Source organism: Nomascus leucogenys, chromosome 17 (assembly GCF_006542625.1).
Source record: "Nomascus leucogenys isolate Asia chromosome 17, Asia_NLE_v1, whole genome shotgun sequence".
In the NCBI taxonomy this organism is placed as follows: domain Eukaryota; kingdom Metazoa; phylum Chordata; class Mammalia; order Primates; family Hylobatidae; genus Nomascus; species Nomascus leucogenys.
This window is the reverse complement of record NC_044397.1, coordinates 54936340-54957794: the sequence shown is the minus strand read 5'-3', so window position 1 is coordinate 54957794 and position 21455 is coordinate 54936340. Positions and strand designations below refer to the sequence as shown.

General features: G+C 42.1%; 1 protein-coding gene across 9 annotated transcripts in view; it reads right to left on the bottom strand.

Annotated features, from left to right (window-relative positions):
- The window catches only part of GRB10 (growth factor receptor bound protein 10), a 203291-nt gene that overhangs the window by 93520 nt on the left and 88316 nt on the right, over nt 1-21455 (bottom strand). For all 9 annotated transcript variants that reach the window (XM_003275021.3, XM_030795845.1, XM_030795846.1 and 6 more), the window contains one exon: nt 20169-20256. Coding sequence is in view for 4 of the 9 variants with exons in the window: in XM_030795845.1 (XP_030651705.1) it covers nt 20169-20256 (88 nt within the window). In the remaining 5 variants the exon portion in view is untranslated. The remainder of the gene's footprint in view (nt 1-20168; nt 20257-21455) is intronic.

Genomic DNA, 21455 nt, shown 5'->3' with positions numbered 1-21455 from the left:
GCTACTCGGGAGCCTAAGGCAGAAGAATCACTTGAACCCGGGAGGTGAACATTGCAGTGAGCTGAGATCGCGCCACTGCATTCCAGCCTGGGTGACAGAGCGAGACTCCATCTCAAAAAAATGAATAAATAACAAAAAAATAAAAAATAATGGTAAGGATGGTAAATTGTGTTAGGTGTATTTTACCAAAATTAAAAATAATAATTAAAAAACAAACACAGTTTTTAAATTGAATTGTTCCCAGGTTACCCTCCAGGTGATGCCAAGCAGATTGGCTTGTTAAAGGACCAGGACAAGGCTGGTCATTTCCTAAGTTACACTAAACATAGATTCCTCTTCCTAGAAAAATAAGAATTTTCAGTATAAATGTGTATGCTTCCCCACCAATCCTGCAGACCACGGCAGGTGGGATTTTAAAAAACTGTTTATCTTTAATGACACATGCAAAGTGCCGCTGCCAGTGGAGGCTCATTAAATTAAACTTACAAAAATGTAGAAAGTCTATCTCCTTTTACAGACAGCTGGGCCAACAGCCCCTCACCCATTTCCCCAGGACAACTGGTAGCAAAGGCTAAAGTCTAGGGCAAACTTCAGAATCAAATGCAGATAGCCTGGCGGCCAGACAACTGCAACTCAATCATCACCAAAAAAAAAAAGTAAGGTAATAATTAATCACTCTGTACTTTGATTCCAGTGAGATTTTTTTAAATTGTGGTTTAGGGAGTTGTACAATAATTCTATTTAAAAAAAATAAGGAAAGCAATTCATCTTAGTGATTTCATCAAAGACCTGGCATCCAATGTTCAGTGAGCATCCCCTAGAAAAGCATGTAAAGTTTCCTCTTCCCTGGGTTTCATCCTGCTACACTGTTGCAAGGAAGCACCTGGGCATTACTGAGATCCCGTCAGGCCCTTTATGACTGCCTGGACTCTGCACCATAGAGCCTATATAACACAGGAAACAAATTTTCCACTACCAAAACATTACAGTCTGCCCAGCAAGAACCAAAAACCTAAGCTAAAACTGCATTTAATATGCATAGATTCAGCTAAGCAATTTCTATCTGTACTACTCAAAAGACACTTCGGGAGTGACAGAGAAACATACCCACAAAATATCACTCAAAAAGAGCAAAGGATTAACGGTATCTTTCTCAAGTCTTCCTTAGCCATTTGATCTGTTTCCTCTCAGGCTTTTTATTTCAATTCCTAATTCTTCTACTACATCACAAGTCACAGAGAAGCAGAAGTACAAGAAACTATATAAATAACTTGTCATTCTGGAAGGTTCTCATTTTCCATGAACCCTAAAAATATTAGCCCGAGAACACTGGAATTGAAGAGGGAAAATCCAGGTAATGGTCCAAATTTCTGTCACTCACTAGCACTGTGCTCTCAGAAAGTCCATTTTTTAAAGGTAAATTAGACACCGGGGAATCTTTACCATCACATCCAATGTTAACACTCTATGATTCTGTGGATTTAACTCCATAAATTAAAAATCCATTCATTTACCCAATATTTTTCTTCATTCAACAAATATTTGCTGAACACTAACTACGTCACTTCAGGTATTGGAAATATAGATGTTAACAAAACAGACACAAATCCCTGCCACCTCGATGCAGTGACGTCTTAAGCAACGACCTTTGGAAAAGGATTTACAAGGCTAAATATAACATAGCAAGAAAGGACAGGAAACTGTGTTTACTACTTCTGGAAAAATAATTCCCTCCACAAAGAAGCTAAAACCTGCTTCAGTTAAGCGGCAACTAAAGGAGAGACGAGGGGGTGACATATCCCGTAGGAAAGAAAGAGTGGGCACCCAAGGGCAAGGGGTACTGGAGCCCAAAGGAGGGATCCCAAGCCCCAGCGTTCTGCAAGAGAGGTGAAGGATGAGTGGGAAGTCAAGGCAAGTGCAGAGTCGAGCACAGTGTGCGTCCTCAGACGAAGAGTTTCTTGGCAGAGTTCATGACGCTCCCAGTTTATAAAAGTATCCCAGAGGCCAGAAATTCTCCTAGGATGGTTATGCACACTGCTTGGCAGAGGGAAGAGTTTTAAAATGAGATCTCTGTTTATAGGCAAGACAGTCAAGTAGAGGGCATTCAGCTCTAAAAAGAGCCTGAATTCTAAGGCATCAGGATGAGAAAAGTCATTCTAGGAGAACAGTACCAGGCGATTCCAAGAAATGGCAGTTCTCCAAAAACTGAAATGCCCAGGAGAGACAAGCTGGTTTTCCAGAATGTGGATGGAAATGCAGTTTAACCAGAAAAACAGGACATTCCAGATGGGCCTGAAGGGGCAGATGATCTAGAGCTGTAACCCTCAAACCGCCAGATGTGTGGGGCCACCTAGGAACTTCTGGGGTGGGAAAACCAGTTCCTGAGATGCACCTGGCATTCTGATTCCCAGTCTCCGGGGATGGACTCAGAAAATGCACAGAGTTCCTGTTAGGGTCTGAATAGCTGTGTTCTCCCAAAATTCATGTTGAAATCCTAACCTCTACAGTGAAGGTATTAGGAGGTGGGGCCTTTGGGAGGTGATTGGGTCATGGGGGTAGAACCCAAATGATGGAATTCGTGCCCTTATAAAGCCCTGGAGAGACCTTTCCCCATTCCACCATGTGAGGACACGGCAAGAAGACGCCATCTGTGATGCAGAGGGAGAGGCATCACCAGCTGCCAGATCTGGGAGCACCTTGATCTTGGACTTCCCAGCCTCCAGAGCTGGGAGAAATAAATTTATGTTGTTTGTAAGCCACCCAGTTGATGGCATTTTCTTACAGCAACTCAAACAGACTAAGACAGTTCCAAAATGAATGCTTACTATTTTTAAGATAATTATTTACGAGGTGCCTTCTGAACAATGCTCCAGGGAGAGGGGATGCTCCAGGTTTTGATGAACCAAGTGTGGGACAAGCACAGGGAGAGAGATTTCACAGTAGGGAGTCATGAGAGAGGAAAAGACTCATGTTATGATTTTTATGTTTCTCTCTATAGAACATTACATTATTAATGAGCATGACAAACAAAAGCCACCATTTTTTGAGCACCTGCAAGGTACCAGATCCTATGCCAGGCAATTCTCATAGTTCAAGCTATTCCTAATCTTCCTACCATACCAGCCAAACAGGCATTTTTATATATTTCAGGGGAAGAAACTGAGGCACCCAGTAACTTGGCTACCAAGACAGAGTGGAGAGTCTGCCTAACTCCAAAGTTGCACATACTGTCTTCTTACACTTTAATAATTTTCTTTAGTTTTTTCCTCACTAAATGTAAGTTTTATTTTTTTATTTAGACCTTTGTCAGTGAACTTGCGTTTCTACAAGGCTGGAGCTGCCCTTGCCTCATGACCTTACCCTGAGTCTGGCACACAGCAGGTGCTCAGTATATGTTAGTTGAGTAGGTGGGAAATAGATTCATCAGTTTCTGTCAATCAAGCGGTAGAATTTTTCCGAAAGCCAGACAGCCAGGCAGAGTTCCCAAACTCTCTGGAGGCTGCTGTATCTCCAATCTTTTAGTTTCTTGGAAAAAGGCCCAGAGGGTAACCCACCAGGTACATAAATGCCAGATTGTCTTATTCCAAAAATGGATGGCATGTGTCCAAAGAAGAGTTGTTCCAGGCCCAGGAATCTATTGGCAGGATACATTCCTCAGCAGTCAGGCCTTACCAACTCCACCTGACCATGCCAGGCCTCCCTGCTCCTCCACAGGCTCCAGGAGTGACACTCAACAAGCCCCCCTCTATGGCGAGCCTTCACACCTCTGCCTTCAATCCTGCCTTGCCCATCCCAATAGTGTTTCTGTCCAGGAAGTGCAGCGAATGCAACGCCTGCCCTGGGCTTCTCTGCCTTGGGAAACCCCTGCTGCCTCTTGCATGCACGCTTCCCACACAAGCCCAAGCCTTTCATGTCTCCACTCAACCCTAGATGCAGCTCCATGCATCTGCGGGTCCTGCCGGAGGGAAGACACCATTTTGCATGTCACTACTTTCTTCTCTGCTTCCGCATGGTGTCTACAAAACAACAAATCTGCTGTCCTTCTACGGAACAGCAGCTGCCCATGATATAAGGTCAGTCTCCCCCTCAGTACCTTATCCTACCAGCAGAGACCACAATGGAATTTGAGAAGTTGGCGCTTGGTGGGATGCTAGGCGCTGCCCTGGGAAGATTTCTATTTCCAAATGGAAGGTGAAAATAAGAGTGTGTCTGACACATCGTGTACTTACTGCTCACATCTCCAAGGAGTATAGACACTTAGCACTCAACAAAGCCAAATTCAGTATTGTATTTCACAAGTATTCCTCATCTGTTCTGCTCAATGCAGCGTATGCTGGTGAAAAAGAGTGGTTCAGATTGAGAAACCGTGGAGGGGAGGGAGGAACAGTACAAGAATCTAGCACTATGCCAAATGTTCACATATGGCATCTAAGTAGCCTTATGCCAAACCATGAGCTAAATGCTATCAGCCACATTTCACAAATGAGAAAACCAAGGTCAGCAAGGCTAAAACACACACTCAGCACCACACAGCCATGAGTAAAACTTGATTCCTCCTCTGGTTTAACTACAAATCCAACACCTTTCACAGTTTTCCCAAAGATTTAAAAAACGACAACATGATCCCTGGGCTTAAGGAACATAAACTGCAAAGACAGACACGTATTTGATAATTTAATAAAGTGAAGTATGACAGGTCTGGGGAAGAAGTAAAAAGCCACAGGGGATACCAAAGAGGAAGCAGCTGCTTTTAATGGGCAGAGGGAGAAAGAGAAGCATCCAGGGAGAAGGTAGTGTCACCTTTGTCAGGATCAAAGAATGAGAGAAACTTAAACACACAAAAGAGGTTAAATTATTCCTGGCTAGGGGCTGCCCATAGACAAAGGCTGGGGAGGGCAAAAATAAACAGTGGTTCCAGAAAAGCAAGCTGTCTGTGCAGCCGGCCCAGGTGATGTGTGTATAGGAAGGACGTGAGAAGACGCCAAAGGGTAGAGTGAGGACTCGCTCCAGGGCCACTGAATCCCACTCTCAGAGAAGACAATGGTATTCCTAGACTGTTTAAAAAAAAAAAAAATCTGACAACCACATAAAATAGCCAGAAGGTAGAGGCAGGCAGCCAGCGACAAGGGTGGGGGTCAGGGGTGGGTGAGGGGGAGCAGAGGTGGAGCAGATGTTGAGTGAGACCTGGGAGAAACCAAACTGTGGGCAAGCACGTGAACAGGGAAAGATGGATTCCAGGTCGCTGCAGAGCGCAGCAGAAGCAGGGGTGGAGGTTATCAGAGGCTTACTGTGAGTCTGTGACAGGAAGTACTCCCAACCAAGGAGAGGTGGCCATGCACAGAGCCTGCTCCTGCTGGAGGGTGGAGGCCAGGAAGAGTCCAAACAGACAACTTGCCTTCATCTCTCTCCGAAACCACTCCCTGCTTCAAATACCCACAGGGGATTAGCCTCAGTAATAACAGAGTCTAGAGTCACTGGGAGTGCCCCGTCCACTCCAAGGTGTGGAAACCATTTTGCCATGATGCAGAAATCTAGCTGATCCCCCCCATCAGTAGCTGGGGTGCTGCAGGGAGTCTTCATTCAGGATGCCGAGTCCTCAAGAGGAAGCACTAGTTATGCAAAGGTACTTTCAGCCATTTGGTACACAAGTAGATTAGAGGCCTGCTGCAATTATTTTTCAGTGCATTTAAAAATATATCCACAAAGATGGGAAGGTTAATGGCTGGGCACTAACTTCCTCTTGTCATTGCCCCCTCACCCTTTGAACAACTCAGGACTATCAAAGACTTTCTTGGTCAGGCTGAATCCAAAGTTAAAGGGGTTTAGTGGCCAGTCCATGCAGGTTGTAAGGGAAATAGCTGGGGGTGGGGAGACCACAAGGGAGGCTCCTGGCTCCAACACTTGCTGAGTCTCGGGGCGCCCTTGAACACCGAGCGTTAAACACCACTGAAATGTCTGCTCCTCAGAGGGTCACTGTAAGGATTAACTGCAAATGTGCATACAGTGTCTACCCATAGGTAAGAAACTAACATTTCTGAGGACCTCCTTAGAGATGGGGATTAATTCATAGTGGGGAATACAGTATTAGCCATGTTAACAAAAGTGATATTGGAAACCTTGCTAAATTGCTTCTGAAGGCAATACTAGTAAATTCTGTAGCAAATGACAGAGGGTTTTTTTTTTTTTCCTTGTAATCTAACTGAAATTCTCTAGTTTGACATCTTCCTTTGGGGATAGAGTTTAAAATTGTATAAGAAAGATAACTCATGCCAAAATAAGGAAGCATTCTACTTATCTGGAATGACTAGAGGCTGGCTGATTAGTACTGGTTAATTATGGTTAAAAAGGAAAAAAAAAAAAAAAAGGCTGGGCGCTGTGGCTCACGCCTATAATCCCAGCACTTTGGGAGGCCAAGACGGGCGGATCACCTGAGGTCAGGAGTCTGAGACCAGACTGACCAACATGGAGAAACCCCATCTCTACTAAAAGTACAAAATTAGCCGGGCGTGGTAGCGCATGCCTGTAGTCCCAGCTGCTCCGGAGGCTGAGGCAGGAGAATCTCTTGAACCCGGGAGGCGGAGGTTGTGATGAGTCAAGATCATGCCGCTGCACTCCAGCCTGGGCAACAAGAGCGAAACTCTGTCTCAAACAAACAAACAAAACAGAAAAAAAAGAAAAAGAAAAACAAAGGTTAATTTAGGCAAAGTACAATATAGTGGAAAAATATAACACAGACATTGGATTTTAGGATACAGAATATTCTCATTTCTACCTAGGGGAAATTTAAAAGTATTCTTTCATCATTGATCTTAATGAAATGAAAGAATTATTTCTTTCTAAGTTGTACTCTGCTACTTCTAAAAAGGATTTGCACTTCCTTGGACGGAAACGGTCCATATGTTGTGGATCATTAAATCAGAAATGACTCACTGCTCACCACTGCGTCCCTTGGGCCTGGGCCCCAGGCCTCCTATTGCCTAGACAAGCAACCGATACTTGTTTCACAAATGAATGAACGAATGAACGAATGAATGAAAGACAGAGGGAAACTGTGGAGCAAGGGGATGAAAGGCAAACACACCAGGGGAACAGAAAGAGTTGCTGGGATAAAGCCCTCTATTGAGCTGCAAGCATCCTGACAGCTAAAGGAAACATGAAACATTAATGGAGTCCAATTATCTGCCAAAGGGGACCAGACAAAAGAGTGGCGTGAACTGTCAGAGCATGGGGAAGGCGAAGGCCCCGACTAGCTGAGATTTGAAAAATTACAAAGGATGACAATGGCTTTTTCAGTTCTGCTCCAAATACGGACCAGGAGGGAGAGGTCTGCTGCTTGCCTAACACTGGGGCAAAACAAAGAGAACGCAGGCTCCTCAATGCCTTTTTTGTTCCTATCTTCCTTATTAAGACAAATGATCTTCAAAGTGGAAAGGAAGGAATAAGCACAATTAAAGGGAAACCACTGTCCCAGGCAGCGGGGGCAACTATAGGGATTCGATCTACCACTTTCAAGGCCAAGGAAAACTCAATCCCTACAGCTGAAATCTCAGTTTGAGCCACGGAACGATCTGAGGAATCAAAAAGAAAGAAAATACTGGTGGACTTGGATAAGGAAGGAGGGCTAATCTAGAAGCAGAATAGTAGAGGGATGAAATGCTTAGAGGCCAGAGCCCACCAGCCTGGGTTCAAATCCCAGCTCTGCCACTCTCAAGGGCTGTGATCTGGGCAACTCCCCTACTTCTGGCTTCAGTTTCCTCAGTTTCCCTATAAATATGGAGATAATAATAGTGCCTACCTCATACGACAGGTAGATTCAATGGGTTAAAATATGAAGCATAAGCTCTTAATAGGTTAGGAACCTACTATTACAGCTGGAGAAGTCACTTAAACATGTAAGAAAGAGATGAAGGTAAGAAATCATGACATATCTAATAAACTATACTATCATAATTTAACTGTAGGTTGCAGAATAACCATTAATGACATGTACAAATGCTATTATTTGGTGTGGCATGACTCCATTTCCATAAGGCAGAAATAAAATATGGGCATTAGTTATTTTGTGGGAAAAGGATTATAGATGATTTTTCTCCTAGCTTTTCTGCATCTCAACCCGAATAGAAGGTATTTAGTGTCTGGGGTGGGGGCAGTCACAGAAATCACAATTATCATCAACTTTGGCATCAGTGTGCAACCAGAGACCAACATTCACTACTTTTCAGGACTGTGCTGAGCGTTTCAGAAAAAGAAAGTTACCACTGGAAATAGCACAGTCTCACCATAAGAAAATGATACTAACAAAAGTTACTTTTGCATAGATACAGTTAGCCCCCCATATCCACAGATTTAACCAATTGAAGGTTGAAAATATTAAGAAAAACAGAGTGTACTTGCACATGTGCAGACTTTTCTCGTCATTATTCTCCAAATAATGCAGTGTAACAACTATTTGCATAGCATTTACATTGCATTAGGTATTACAAGTAATCTAGAGATGATTTAAAGTATAGGGGAGAAAATGTGTAGGTTATACGCAAATACTATGCCATTTTATATCAGCGACTTGAGTGAGCATCCTTGGATTTTGGCATTCACAGGAGGTTCCCACAGATATCAAGGGACAACTGTGTACACACACACACACACACACACACACACACACACGTATATATATAATGAATAAAATCTTGAAGATTTTTTGTGGATAACACAGTAAAAGATGAACTAGATAAGAGGACGTTACAGGAATCATGACACAACATGCTGTCTTCCTACTTGAGTTCATGTTCTCTCATCAATCATGCCCTCATCCAAACTGCTGCCTATGTCTCATGAATGGTAAAGCACAGCAGGAAGGCAGGGCGTTGGGGACTGGTTTCTACCTTTGCTTGCCTAGAGTTACCAGGACTTCCCACAAGGAGGGGAGAGGCAGGGCTCAGGACCTTTCTGCAGCCCACAAGTCTATTAATGGCATATGAGTTCAGGAATTCATTAAATATCTATGAAGTATGACTTCAGACCAGGCAGTACGGTAGAACACTGTGGTATATACCAGGCAGTATATATGTCACAGTAAGTAAGACATGTGTACTGCCCTCAAGAAATGTATGATCTAGGGAGAAAAGGAAAAATACAATATATAAAATAATGCTCGCAGCCTCGCACAGGCAGCTTATACATATAGGTGTGTGCAGGGTGGCTCCTCTAAATTAAAACCTGAGATGGACTTTGGCTTTGATTCCCATCCCACCACTGAGTTAACACCTGTCAGTGACTTCTGGGCAAGTTATCAAACGTGTCAGCCTCAGTTTTCCCATCTGTAGCTCTGATGAGGAAGATAAGACATGCAGGGAGGTTCTAGCACAGGCCTCAAAGTCGTCATCAGCATCATTATTTTTGCCAATAATTATGCATGATGGGTACATGCAAATGAAGAATCTAAAGTGCAAAGTGATTCCTAACTTACTCCCAGTCAAAGAGCATTGCTGGAAGAGACCAAAAGACAGAAAAACAGCCAGCCCAAAGCCAGGCTATGTCCCTCGGCACCTAATGCTGCTCAGAATGGCTTCTCGGAGGAAAAAAACAAAATTTTTTCTTGATCTATTTTACCTTCTCTAATAACTGGCATTCTTTTCTAGTTTTGGTCTTTTCCTCTTGACAGTCTCTCCACTAAGAAATTGGTGCTTCTGAAATAGTCCATCCTCCAATCTTTTTTCTACACTTCTCCTGTTACTAGAAAGGAAAGCATTGCACCAAACACATTGCTACAGATTAAAGCTGCATGCCTATAACCAGTATTTCTGGCTTAAAGAAAACCAAGAGAAGAAGCTAAAGAAACTAAAGTCAGAAAACAGCCGTAATGGGTTGGAGAGGACCTCTGAACTCCAGAGCCTGAAAGACATTCCTCAAGTCAGGAGTCAAGTGTTTGTGTAGGATGTCTCCATCTGAGAGAATGAACTACATACACTTCCTGGGTTATGACTCCAGCAACCAAGGAAAATGTTTTGATTCCAGCTCAGGAGGCTTCACTACAACAATCACACACACAGCCCTGTTCTCCAGACGGAACAAAGGCATGATGAATGTGTGTGCTTTGTAGGCACGGGATTGGGGCGCCCAAGGTACACATGGAGCAGAGGAGACAGACACAGAAGACACAGAGGCTGGAAGAGCACAGCCTCCACTTTCAGGCAGGACCATAGCCTGCCCTGCCCACAAGGCTAGAGCAGCTACACCAGCAAGGAGAAAGGGAGACCCAAGCAGTTGCAGTCAGCAAAGAAGAGAGGCCAGCCGGAGCAACAAAGTGTCTCTGGCCAAGCAGAAGACAAAAAAAGCTGGACAGAGACTCTGCAAGGCTTCTGTTCTGGAGAATGGAGGGAAGTGGGTGGGTGGGACCACTTCGTCTATGGTCAGAAACTCTGCAATCCTGGCTCATGCCTGTAATCCCTGCCAGGACAGATCACCTGAAGTAAGGAATTCGAGACCAGCCTGGCCAACATGGTGAAACCCCATTTCTACCAAAAATACAAAAATTAGCCAGGTGTCGTGGCACATGTCTGTAATCTCAGCTACTTGGGAGGCTGAGGCACAAGAATTGCTTGAACCTGGGAGGTGGAGGTTGCAGTGATCCAAGATAGCGCCACTGCACTCTAGCCTGGGCGACAGAGCGAGACTGTCTCGAAAACAAAAAAACAAACAAACAACACCAAAAACAGAAACTCTGCAATCCATCACGAGGCCACTAACTGATAATAATACAAGAGTAGGGGGCTACGGTCAATTTGCGAAGGGGTATTTGAGGGGACTAAGGACATGCTAAAAATGAGTTTTGGGCTCTCTGCCAAACTCTCATAGAGTGGATCTCTCAATAGAGTGAATGACCTTGAATGACTCTGGCCAATAACTTAAATTCTCAGATCCTGTCTCCACCCAAACTAGGCTAAGTGAGATCTCACAGGATGAAGAATCTGTGGTGTGTGCAGCCACTCATCCCTCACCTACCCACAGGCTGGCACTGATTACCGAAGCCTGTCTTCCTGGGGATGAGACCTCAGACTCCCCTGAGCACTGAACTCAGGGGTCTCAGAGTATCTGTTAGTAGGAAAATTCTGCAGTTTGGTGAGTACTCTATAATGGCACAATCATTCATTTCAAATTTTTAATTTATATTACTTTTTTTTCCATTGTAAGAATAACCACATTATAGGCACATTGAGAAACTATAAATAAGCCAATAACAAAAACACATTTCTCACCCCAAGAGGAATGCCATGATAGCAGGTAGACTATCAATCTCTAAAAACTTGACAATGCATGTCTTCCTTCCCTCTCTCAGCTCCTAACCTCTCTGCTATTGGGAAGACCCCAGATCCTGAGAGCTTTGGGCTCTCTCCCTCCCTGTGCCTGGGACACACCTCTGCATCCTCCCAGGGTGCGACCCACTTGATGTGTCCCCCACCACCTGCTCAGACCATGACTTCTCCCCACTGCCTACACACTGCCTCGTCCTCAAAGGTCTGCAAATGTTCTTGGGAAATAAATCAAGAAAAATACTCAGAGTGAAATAAGTCGACTTCCTCAAATTTCAAACTCATCACCTATTCATTTTCAAACTAGTGGTGCCATAAATTGCTCCAGGCTAATGTATCAACATCAAAATCACACATTACTGATAACAAAACACCCTATCTCTGGACAACGGCAAAACTTTTGAGGCAGGCATTATCCTGGATCAGTAAGTTTTCTAGGGAGTGACAGTAACACACCTTCCAGCAAGAGGACCTATTTTCATTTTCCCTCTTGTACATATCGTACATCATCCTCTTGGCTGCTTTCTTTCTTAAGCAGGGGGCAAAGAATATAACGCAACCTTTACTTAGTGACTTCAGTCCTCTCGCTGAGCATGACTGATGTCCACTGGGCTAATGAGGTGTAATGCTATTTGCTCCCAGGTAAATGGACTCAACCCTGCTGGACTCCGTGAGTTCTAACGGCTCCTTTTGCTGGCCTCTCTCTTCCAATACTATGCCACTGCCAAAACCACCTCTTACTGAGGTGAACTTACAGGAATTTCCAGGGGCTTCTGTTCCTTCCTGTCTGCTATAGGTTTAGATAACAAACATTCAAAGTTCTGTCATTGTATTTTTAAATAAAATGAAAAATAATAATAATCTATTTTCATTATGAAAAATTGTCACATTTGTTCAAAATTTTTAAATGCACAATATTATAAGGTGAATAAAAATCACCCATAATCCCACCACCCAAATTAAACATCATTATATAAAACATATATTGTGCTCTTATTTTCTCTTTCTACAAAATTGGGACCATACAGTACCTGTTTCCCTGCTTTTTTCACTCAGTAAATCTGAGCATTTTCTCAAATTACTAGATATTTAACATATTTTAAGACAGAATAATAGTCTGTCATCAGTGTATGTAATGTTTATCTGATCAGTCTTGTCTTTCCTTATTTCCTTTATTCTAGGGGAATATGCTATTGATTGAATTGAAATGGATATACATGCACACACATGCACACGTCATTGAAATAAATTCCTGGAATTCATGGGTTTAAATGTATGACCTTTGCAAGGCTTTTTGTTAGACAGTAGCAAACCGCCTTCCAGAATTAGACCCACTTCTTCACACTCTCCAGCAAGAGCTACTTCTTACAGAGGGCACACCATGGCAGACATGATATCCTATGCTTTACAGACGCCTCTTTCCAGTTCTCACAACAACTTCACAAAGAAGGCACTGTTGTCCCATGTTATAGACAAGGAAACTGAGGCTCAGTACACAAGAGAGCAGAGTTTCAAATGAAACCAGCATTCGCTGGCAGCCTCTCAGGCTGTTACCACTGCACCACAGGGCCCACTAAGCTCATGAGCCTTTGGGAGCTCTCTAGAGAGTCAACTCCATCTACTTTTGTACACAGACTTCAACATCTCTTTTTCAACCCTTTGGGCATCTTTGCTCAATTGTGTTCCTGGTGAGAGGCATGGCCAGGAATCTCTGCTTGGGTTATGAGCAGTAACAACAATCTGACAAAATTTGCCGAAAACTGAGAGGCCAAACTTCTAAAAATAAAACTTCACATCTCAAAAATATTGTTGAGGAAAAAACTAAATATAGCATTACCCTACAATCCAGCAATTCCACTTCTAGATACATACCCCAAGGATTTGAAAGCAGGAACTCAGACCCTTGTATGTCGATGTTCACAGCAGCACTATTCCCAATAGCCACAAGGTGGAGATAACCCAAGTGTCCCTCAACAGATGATGGAAAAATAAAATGGTCCATCCACACAATGGAATATTATTTTGCCTTAAAAAGGAAGGAAATTCTGGCACATGCTACAACATGGAAGAACCCTGAAGACATGCTGAGCGAAAGAGGCCAGTTACAAAAGGACAAATAGTGTATGGTCCCACTTACATGAGGTACTAAGAACAGGCAAATCAAGTGACAGGAAGTAGATTAGAGGTTACCAGGGACTGGGGAGAATTATTGCTTAATGGGTACAGAGTTTCTGTTTGGGGTGATAAAAGAGTTTTGGAAACAGATAAATGGTGATGGTTGCACAACACTGTTCACATGACCAATGCCACTTAATGTACACTTATACAAATGACTAAAATGGTTAATTTTGTTTTATATATTTTTAATAAAGAAAGGTTTTTTCAAAATCGTCAAAAGTAATTCCGGCTATTGCAAAACCACCCCCTTTCAAAGGAAAGTGCATCCCTGCCTGCTGTGTGCTGCTAAGAAATGTGGGAAGCAACTTTTGCAACTGTCACACAAAAATAAGCTGCTTACATTAGTTAGGAACAAGGTAATAAAACAGGAGCAATAAATCCTCTTTGCCAGACAGCAGTAACAGGTCAAGGAAAGTCACAGCTAATCTTTTATTCTAAACATCAGGTTCCATGGAAGGATCCAGGCCACTCTGGATCAAACATACCATGTAAAGCTACGGCCTATGATGGCAGCATCTGATTATGCCTCGAAAATTAAGGAAGCAGGAAAGAACCGCACTGTATGTTTGTTAGATTTGGTCATAGGTCCCAAAGCATCTCGTTAAAAATAATCCCCAAAGTTGAACTTGGTGTCAGGCACAGAGATGGGAAGGGGAAGGCACTGACTCCTGCAGGCTGTGCTGTGGGCTGAACCACCCCCACCCCACCCCGGGGAGGGAAGGAGCCTTTGTACCCAGTGCCAGGGAGCTGCAAGCCCCAGGTCCATTCCGCACAGACTCACAGGGCTGTGAACACGCCAAGAGGGAGGATGAACACTCTGCACTTGGACCCACTTAAAAGAAGGATCTGTGCCTTTCTGTTCCATCTAACAGCCCTCAGAGCATAGGCTTCCTTGATTTCCAGCTCAGTTGGTTTCCATATTTTTCTTGTGAAATGAGTGTCCAGAATCAGACACAAACACATCATGCTTTCCTTTTTTGTAAACTGCCTGCTCATGTTCTTTGCCAGTTTTTCTATGTAATGTTTATCTTATTTTATTTATAGGATTTTTTTTACATAAACAGGATACTAATACTCTGCATGTTACATGCATTTTTGTATGTACATGCAAGAAGTTACAAATTATTCTTCCAGGCTGAAGTGTGCCTTTCAGCATGTTAAATATCATCTGTTACGTCTACACAGAAATTTGTAATGGTAGTACACTCAAATTTACCATTTTCCCTTTATGGTTGTGCTAAGTCTTATTCACAAAAGTCTTTCTTAGCCTAAGAAAATAAAGATTCTCACTATTCATTAATTCTTCTCATTCAAATAAATAAAAGGCATTTTGTTCTTTCACTTTTAATTATTTAATTGGCCTGAAACCAACTATTGTGTAGAATACGCAGCAGGGTTCCATTCCTTGCCACCCCATGTGAACAGCCATGGTTCCTATAATCTCTGTTCTGCCGTGATTTCACTGTGCTATATTAGTTTCCATAAACGTGTGGGTCTCTTTATGGGATATCTATTCTGGTCCTTTGGTCTATTTGTCTGGCCTTGAACTAATAACATCCTTTCTTAGTTGTGATACCACATAAGAGGGACTGCTATCTGATAGTGCAAATCAATCCTCCAAACGGCTTGTTGTTTTTCAAATTTGTCTTCAAATTCTTGAGTTTCACTCTTTCTTATTAAAGTTAGGAAACATTTTTCAAGTCACACGTGACAAAACTGTTAAGAATGTGGCTGCAACTACATTAAATTTAAAGATAAACTTGAGAAACTGTGACATCTGCACTATATTCTGTCTCCTGATCCATGATCATAGTATAGCTCTCCACTTAGGTTGTTTTTATGCTCTGAAACATCCTATAATGCCTGGTAATCTTCCTGAATGTACTCCTAGATAGCTTATAACTTTTGTTAATATTATTAGTGGGATTTCTTTTTATGTTACATTTCCTAACTGTTTTTTTCTTGGCATACAAGAGTACTATCACATTTTATATGTTGATCTCACAATAAATCTGTTTAGAGAATTCTTGCTCATTAACATATCTGTGTAGATTTTCTATTTGGATAATTATTTGCAAAAAGACACACATTTCAGTCTTCCTTTCTAATGTTTACATTTTTGTTTCTTCATTTGCTTCTTTTATTACACTAAGACCTCAAGTGACAGCAGGCACCGCTGTCTAATTGTAGATGTTCATGAACATGACTCTAACAGTTTTCCATTATGTATGATGCAATGCCGTAGGTTTTTAACAAACAAACTTTAACAAGTTAAGGAGGTTTCTTTTCAGTACTAGTTGAGTACAAATTTTGTTATTATTTGTTATGTATTATAATGAGTGAAGAGTTGTATTAAATACTTTTCTGCCAGGTGAAATGATTATTTTTTTTTCCCTTTAATTCTGACATGTTCAGTGTGTTCACTGTTTTATGACAGTAAACTACCCCTGCACTATTATAATAAAACCAACTTGGTCATAACATTTGTTTCATTTAAATTCCACTTAAGATAAGGTACTGAATTTGGTTCATTAGTGTTTTACTTAGACTTTTTGTTTTATGTTAAAATGTAAAATGGTATTATAATTTTGATTTCTTGTACTGTTTCAAAGATATACAAACATGGTATGAATCGGAGAGCTCTTGTCCTCTGTGTAAGCTGTTATCCTCTGTGTTTAAGAGTGTATACACTCTTAAACAGTGTGTATAAAAAGAGAAATTGTTGGGGCCAGGCGTGGTGGCTCACGCCTGTAATCCCAACACTTTGGGAGGCCGAGGCGGGCAGATCACGAGGTCAGGAGATTGAGACCATCCTAGCTAACACAGTGAAACCCTGTCTCTACTAAAAAATACAAAAAAAATTTAGCCGGGCATGGTGGCGGGCGCCTGTAGTCCCAGCTACTCGGGAGGCTGAGGCAGGAGAATGGCATGAACCCGGGTGGCGGAGCTTGCAGTGAGCCGAGATTGCGTCACTGCACTCCAGGCTGGGCGACAGAGCGAGACTCCATCTCAAAAAAAAAAGAGAAATTGTTTGTTTCTTGAAAGTTTAATATCACTCATCTACAAACCACTTGAGTATTTTTGAAGGTATAGTATTGATTACGATTTCTTCCAGAGCTGTTTCTCTATTATGATTTTATATTTCAAGAGTCTATTTTGTTTTTACATTTTTGCAATAAATCATCTATTTCCCCCAGATTTCTATTTTTTCATTCGCAGTTTTCTTGATGCTGTTTTTAAAACTTGCTAACATGCTCTTAACATGATTTTCTGGGGCACCTTTTGCCCTCCTGAGTGTCTGTGCTACAGGTTTGCTGTTAACGGTCGTTTTTACAAAAGACTGGTGTTTGATTTTGTTCCTATTGGTACTCTATTTCAACAATTTCTGACTTTAATTTTTATAATTAATACCTTCCACATTCCTTATTCTATTTCATTTCTGTAATTTCAATTTTTCTTTTTTTGAAGCTTAGAAAGTTAGCCTTACCACCTTTGCAGCATTGTATGACTTTCCACCTGTACTATGTTCACTTTCATTCAGTTCTAAATGATTGATATTTCCATTGCAATTTCCTAACTCATAAATAAGAGTGGGTGTGTTTTAAAGTTTCCTCATGCATGTTTATGTGATTTGTTTTCAACTTTTTATGCTGACGTCTGATTTATTCACACTGGGTCAAAGAGCAAGACTTGCATGAAATAGATTGCTTAAAATTTAGTGCAACTTTCTATATACAGTAAACTTTTCAAAAAGTTACACCGGTTTTAGAAAAGAATCAAGAGTCTCTGTTGGGTAGAGGGAGCTATGTGTGTCTATTAACTTGAGTTTGTTAACACTATCACGAATTGACTTGGAATTACTCCTACTATCTTATTTTGTATTTTGTTTAGTATCTTTTTTCTCTTCACATCTTGTTTTTTCTTCCGTTTTCTACTTGATGTTGTTTGATTGTTGTTGTTGTTTTTCATATATATTCCCTTATATCTTTTTCTGCAAGTTTGGGAACTATATATGCACATTCTTTTAGTAATTACAGTCAATACTTTAGATGATCCTAATATTTTTAAATACACAGTTAATTATTCATCAAGTATTATTTTCCCTTATATACTGTGTTTCCCTAGTATCCACATTCCTTCTTCCTCGAGAAGTACTTTTAATCATTCTTCTAGGCCAGGCACTGCGGCTCACATATGTAAACCAAGCGCCTCCAGTGGTCGACATGGGAGGATAGCTTGAGGAGTTGGAGACAAGCCTGGGAAGCATAGCGAGGACCCATCTCTACAAAATTTTAAAAACTAGCCAGGAGTGGTGGCGCACACCTGTAGTCCCATGTACTCAGAAGGCTGAGGCTGGAGGATCACTCGAGTCTAGGAGTTCAAGGCTGCAGTGAGCTATGAGCTGCACTCCGGCCTGGGTGAGAGAGCAAACTTGGTCTCTTAAAAAATTAAAATAATAATCATTCTTTTAGTAAAGATTGCCAGTGACACATTTTTTTCTCAATCTCTGCCTGAGAGAGCTTTATTTGACCTTCCCTAGTCAGCGATATGTTGGCATAACATTCTAGATGGATGGTTATCTTTCCCCCTGCACTTAGAAGTACACTGCATTGCCTTCAGGCATTGCCCAGGGTGCCCAGGCCTTGCCTCATTTCCTCTTGTTGTGTTTCATAGTTTTTTGCCTTGTCTTAACAGACATTATTCTTTCATGCATCTGTCTGAGCATTACAAACACATATTTCAAAGCCCTGGTCACACTTTCTTTTTGTTGCATATAGGCTAAATTGGTAATCTCTTGGTTTTGTTAGCTATACCCTGTTTCTTAGTATGGGTCTGCTTCATGTGCTTTTGGAATGTTGGTTTGCAGACTCACGTTAGGTGGGTTGTTTTGTTTTTCTTTTCCTGCCTCCCCCTCCCCACTGAGTGGTCAAGTCGGGACAGTCTGGAGCTGCTGCCTCATGGAAGACTGTGAATGTTGCAGTCTGCGTCACTGCACTGGGAGGCTGCCTGGGTTAGCTGTGGTTGCAGGGTTGCATCCACTCTGCCTGGCTGCCTGGCCATGAGTTCACATGCACTACAATTCCTCCCAGGCAACGGCCCTTTTCCAGCATCTTTTGAAAAGAGGGGAGCCCCACCACAGCTCTCGGCTGGATACGGTGGGCCTGGCTCTGGCCCTGCTTCCCCAGTCACTGCCGGAGAAGGGAAAGCGCAGCCCTTTGTATTCCCTAGGACCTAGGCCAGCAGCACCCATGCCGCTTTGGGAGCCACAGCCCTGAGGGGACAGCACTATTCAATGCTCTGTGGACATGCTTGGGTCTGAGCAAGGCTGAGTCCTTTTGGCTTTCCCATTTTACATGCTATGTGTATGTAAAATGATTGAGAGGTGGCCAAGTCAAGGGTATGCTTAAAGGTATCAACCCTCTGGGTCACTGAGCAGAGGTGGGGTTCAATATAGTGATGTGTTCATCCATTCCTTTAAGCCCTGTTTCAGGTGTGGGGATACATCTGAGACTCAGCTTCAACTGCATACTGCGTAACTCCACATCAGGGAAGAGAACCAGCTCTCTTCTACACAGAATGTGCTCCACGTTCTGTGCTGCAAATGTCCCTTAATTGAACTACTTTGATATCTGTAGAATATTTGAGTGTACAATTTAAAGACAAAGGATAAAAGGTAAGCCTTAAAAAGTTCTTTCAGTGTAATTTTTTCTGGTTTCCTAATTAAAGTATTAACCTAAGTTTTTATATGAGCATTAACACCAAGGCTTAAATTATTTCCATTTAAATGAGATCATTTGTGAGCATACAACGTAACACGTTAAAATTTTCTTAAGCTTTGAAGTCAATACTAACAAATTGGTACCCTTTCCCCGCATCATGTCATTTCAAAGTTTTCTTAAAGATGATCCTAAAATTATGCTTGCCACAGAAAACCCTGACAGCTTTTATGAATCTTCTAACAATTGAGAAAACACTGCTTTGACTTCATGGTCAGATCCCAGCTTTTATTTTTATAGTCAACCTTTCTCATTAAGTAATTTAAGAAAATCTGAATATTCACATTCCCACCAGCTCTAGGACCTGTGATTTACTGTACTTAAACTCTCCAATAAGCCAAACAACGTGCCACGTGCACGTTTCGTTCTATCTAACCCTCAGGCTCCTCATTCTACAGCAAAGCTTCCATTTATTCGATCTAATTTCCTAAGTAGTCTAATTTTCTAAAGGTAGTTCCCTTTCATTCCTTTCCCACAATGACCTCATCGGAAATTAAATCTTAATAGAAGGAACAGAAAGAATCACAGAAAGGTAAACAAAGAGTACACACACCCAAAACCATCTTAATTGGAAATATAAAAATGCCAAAATCAAGAGGATTCACCTTGGAGTACCCTTCAATAGGTGACATCAAGTCACCTTTCGGCTGAAACCTAGATAACTCGTATGAAACTGATCTTGAAGTTTTGCTCACTGAAGTTTGCTAACTGAAAGGAAATACATTAAGATATCAGAACCAAGGATCTTTCTCTATTTTGGAATTCATTGTCCTTAATGAGAAAAGAAGAACCAATGTTAGAATTGTAAGCCATCAGTGTCAAGAGCAACATTTTAGAATATCAGGTCCTGGCACTGCTGCAAAGCTAGAACTGGGAGTGTTCTTGTGTTTTGCTCATTCCTTACCCTGGTGATTCGCAAGTCGGTCAGACTGCGCGGGGAGTCCTGGTCCTGCCGGGTCTTGTTGACTGCGAGGTGTCTGCTCCACCTTGTCCTAAAAAAACAGGACCGCAGCAGAAAGGCTGTGAGTTCACAAGAAGCATCCCACACTTTTCAACACCCAGCTTCCCCAGCATTTCCTTTCTTCCTCAATTCCTTACTTCCTTTCCACTTACTTACTTTTTCCGTTTTCAATGATAGTTGTTGAAAACAGACTGCATAAGGGAAGCTAATCGTGAAAAGGTGCAAGCTGTTTGGCAAAGGAATTAAAAGTTACTCCTGTGTTTGGGCTTAAATAGCTTTCCCTGAATAGCAATTCAAAGAGAATTATTGCCAACTGCTCCATGTAGGCAGTGAATAGAAATAATTAACATTCCATGGAATACATGCATTTTCTGTAACAACTACAGGTAATCAGGTGCTGGGCGTTCTGTTACCTGGGACAGAAACATCTAGAGAGTGTTTTATAAATGGTTCCCCTACAAAATGTTAAGGAGCTCAGTGGCATTTTTTTAGACATTAGTGTGAGAACAACACTTTCAGGCAAAATGTAAAACAGCAATATTATGATCCTAAGCCCATAATTCTAGAAACACACCTGCATGGGACCAGAGCCAATGAAAAATACATTCAAATGTGGGGAAAGAAATATTATCAGTGACTAACTTGGGGTGGAGAGATGTCTGTTTTCTCTTATAGATTTATAAAAATCTTTGAAATCTTTATGATGCATATGTACTACTATTGTAATTAGAAAGGTTTGAACTGTGCCAAAAGTATAAGATGTGCCCCAAAACTACTATTAATACATTGTCACCAATATCAGAGTTGACTTCAGCAAATTCCCTCCTATTCATGCAAAAGAGACCTTCCAGATTGCAAACTGAAGCACGTGAAACATCCAGCATGCGACGTGCTGGCGACAGCCAACATGCACACACAGCTCCCTCTGCCAAGCGGGGCTCCCGCCACAGAGGCGGCCACTGAGGCATGGGAAGGTGAGGCACCTCCACAACCCTCATCACCCAGCGGGTCCCGGCTGTTCTGGGTCTCAAACTACGGAGTCCACACTCCTCCCCACCACTCTGCAGTGCCCAAACTGCCCAAGAAACTCAAAAGGCACATTGATTTCAACAAGGTGCCCAAGCAGCAGGCCTTGGGAATGAGACTCTTAATTTCTGCCTGAATGCTTCCCAGCAAGCGGTTTCTCTGCCCAGAGCCCTCCTTGCTCACGCATGAAATGGGATGGATGCT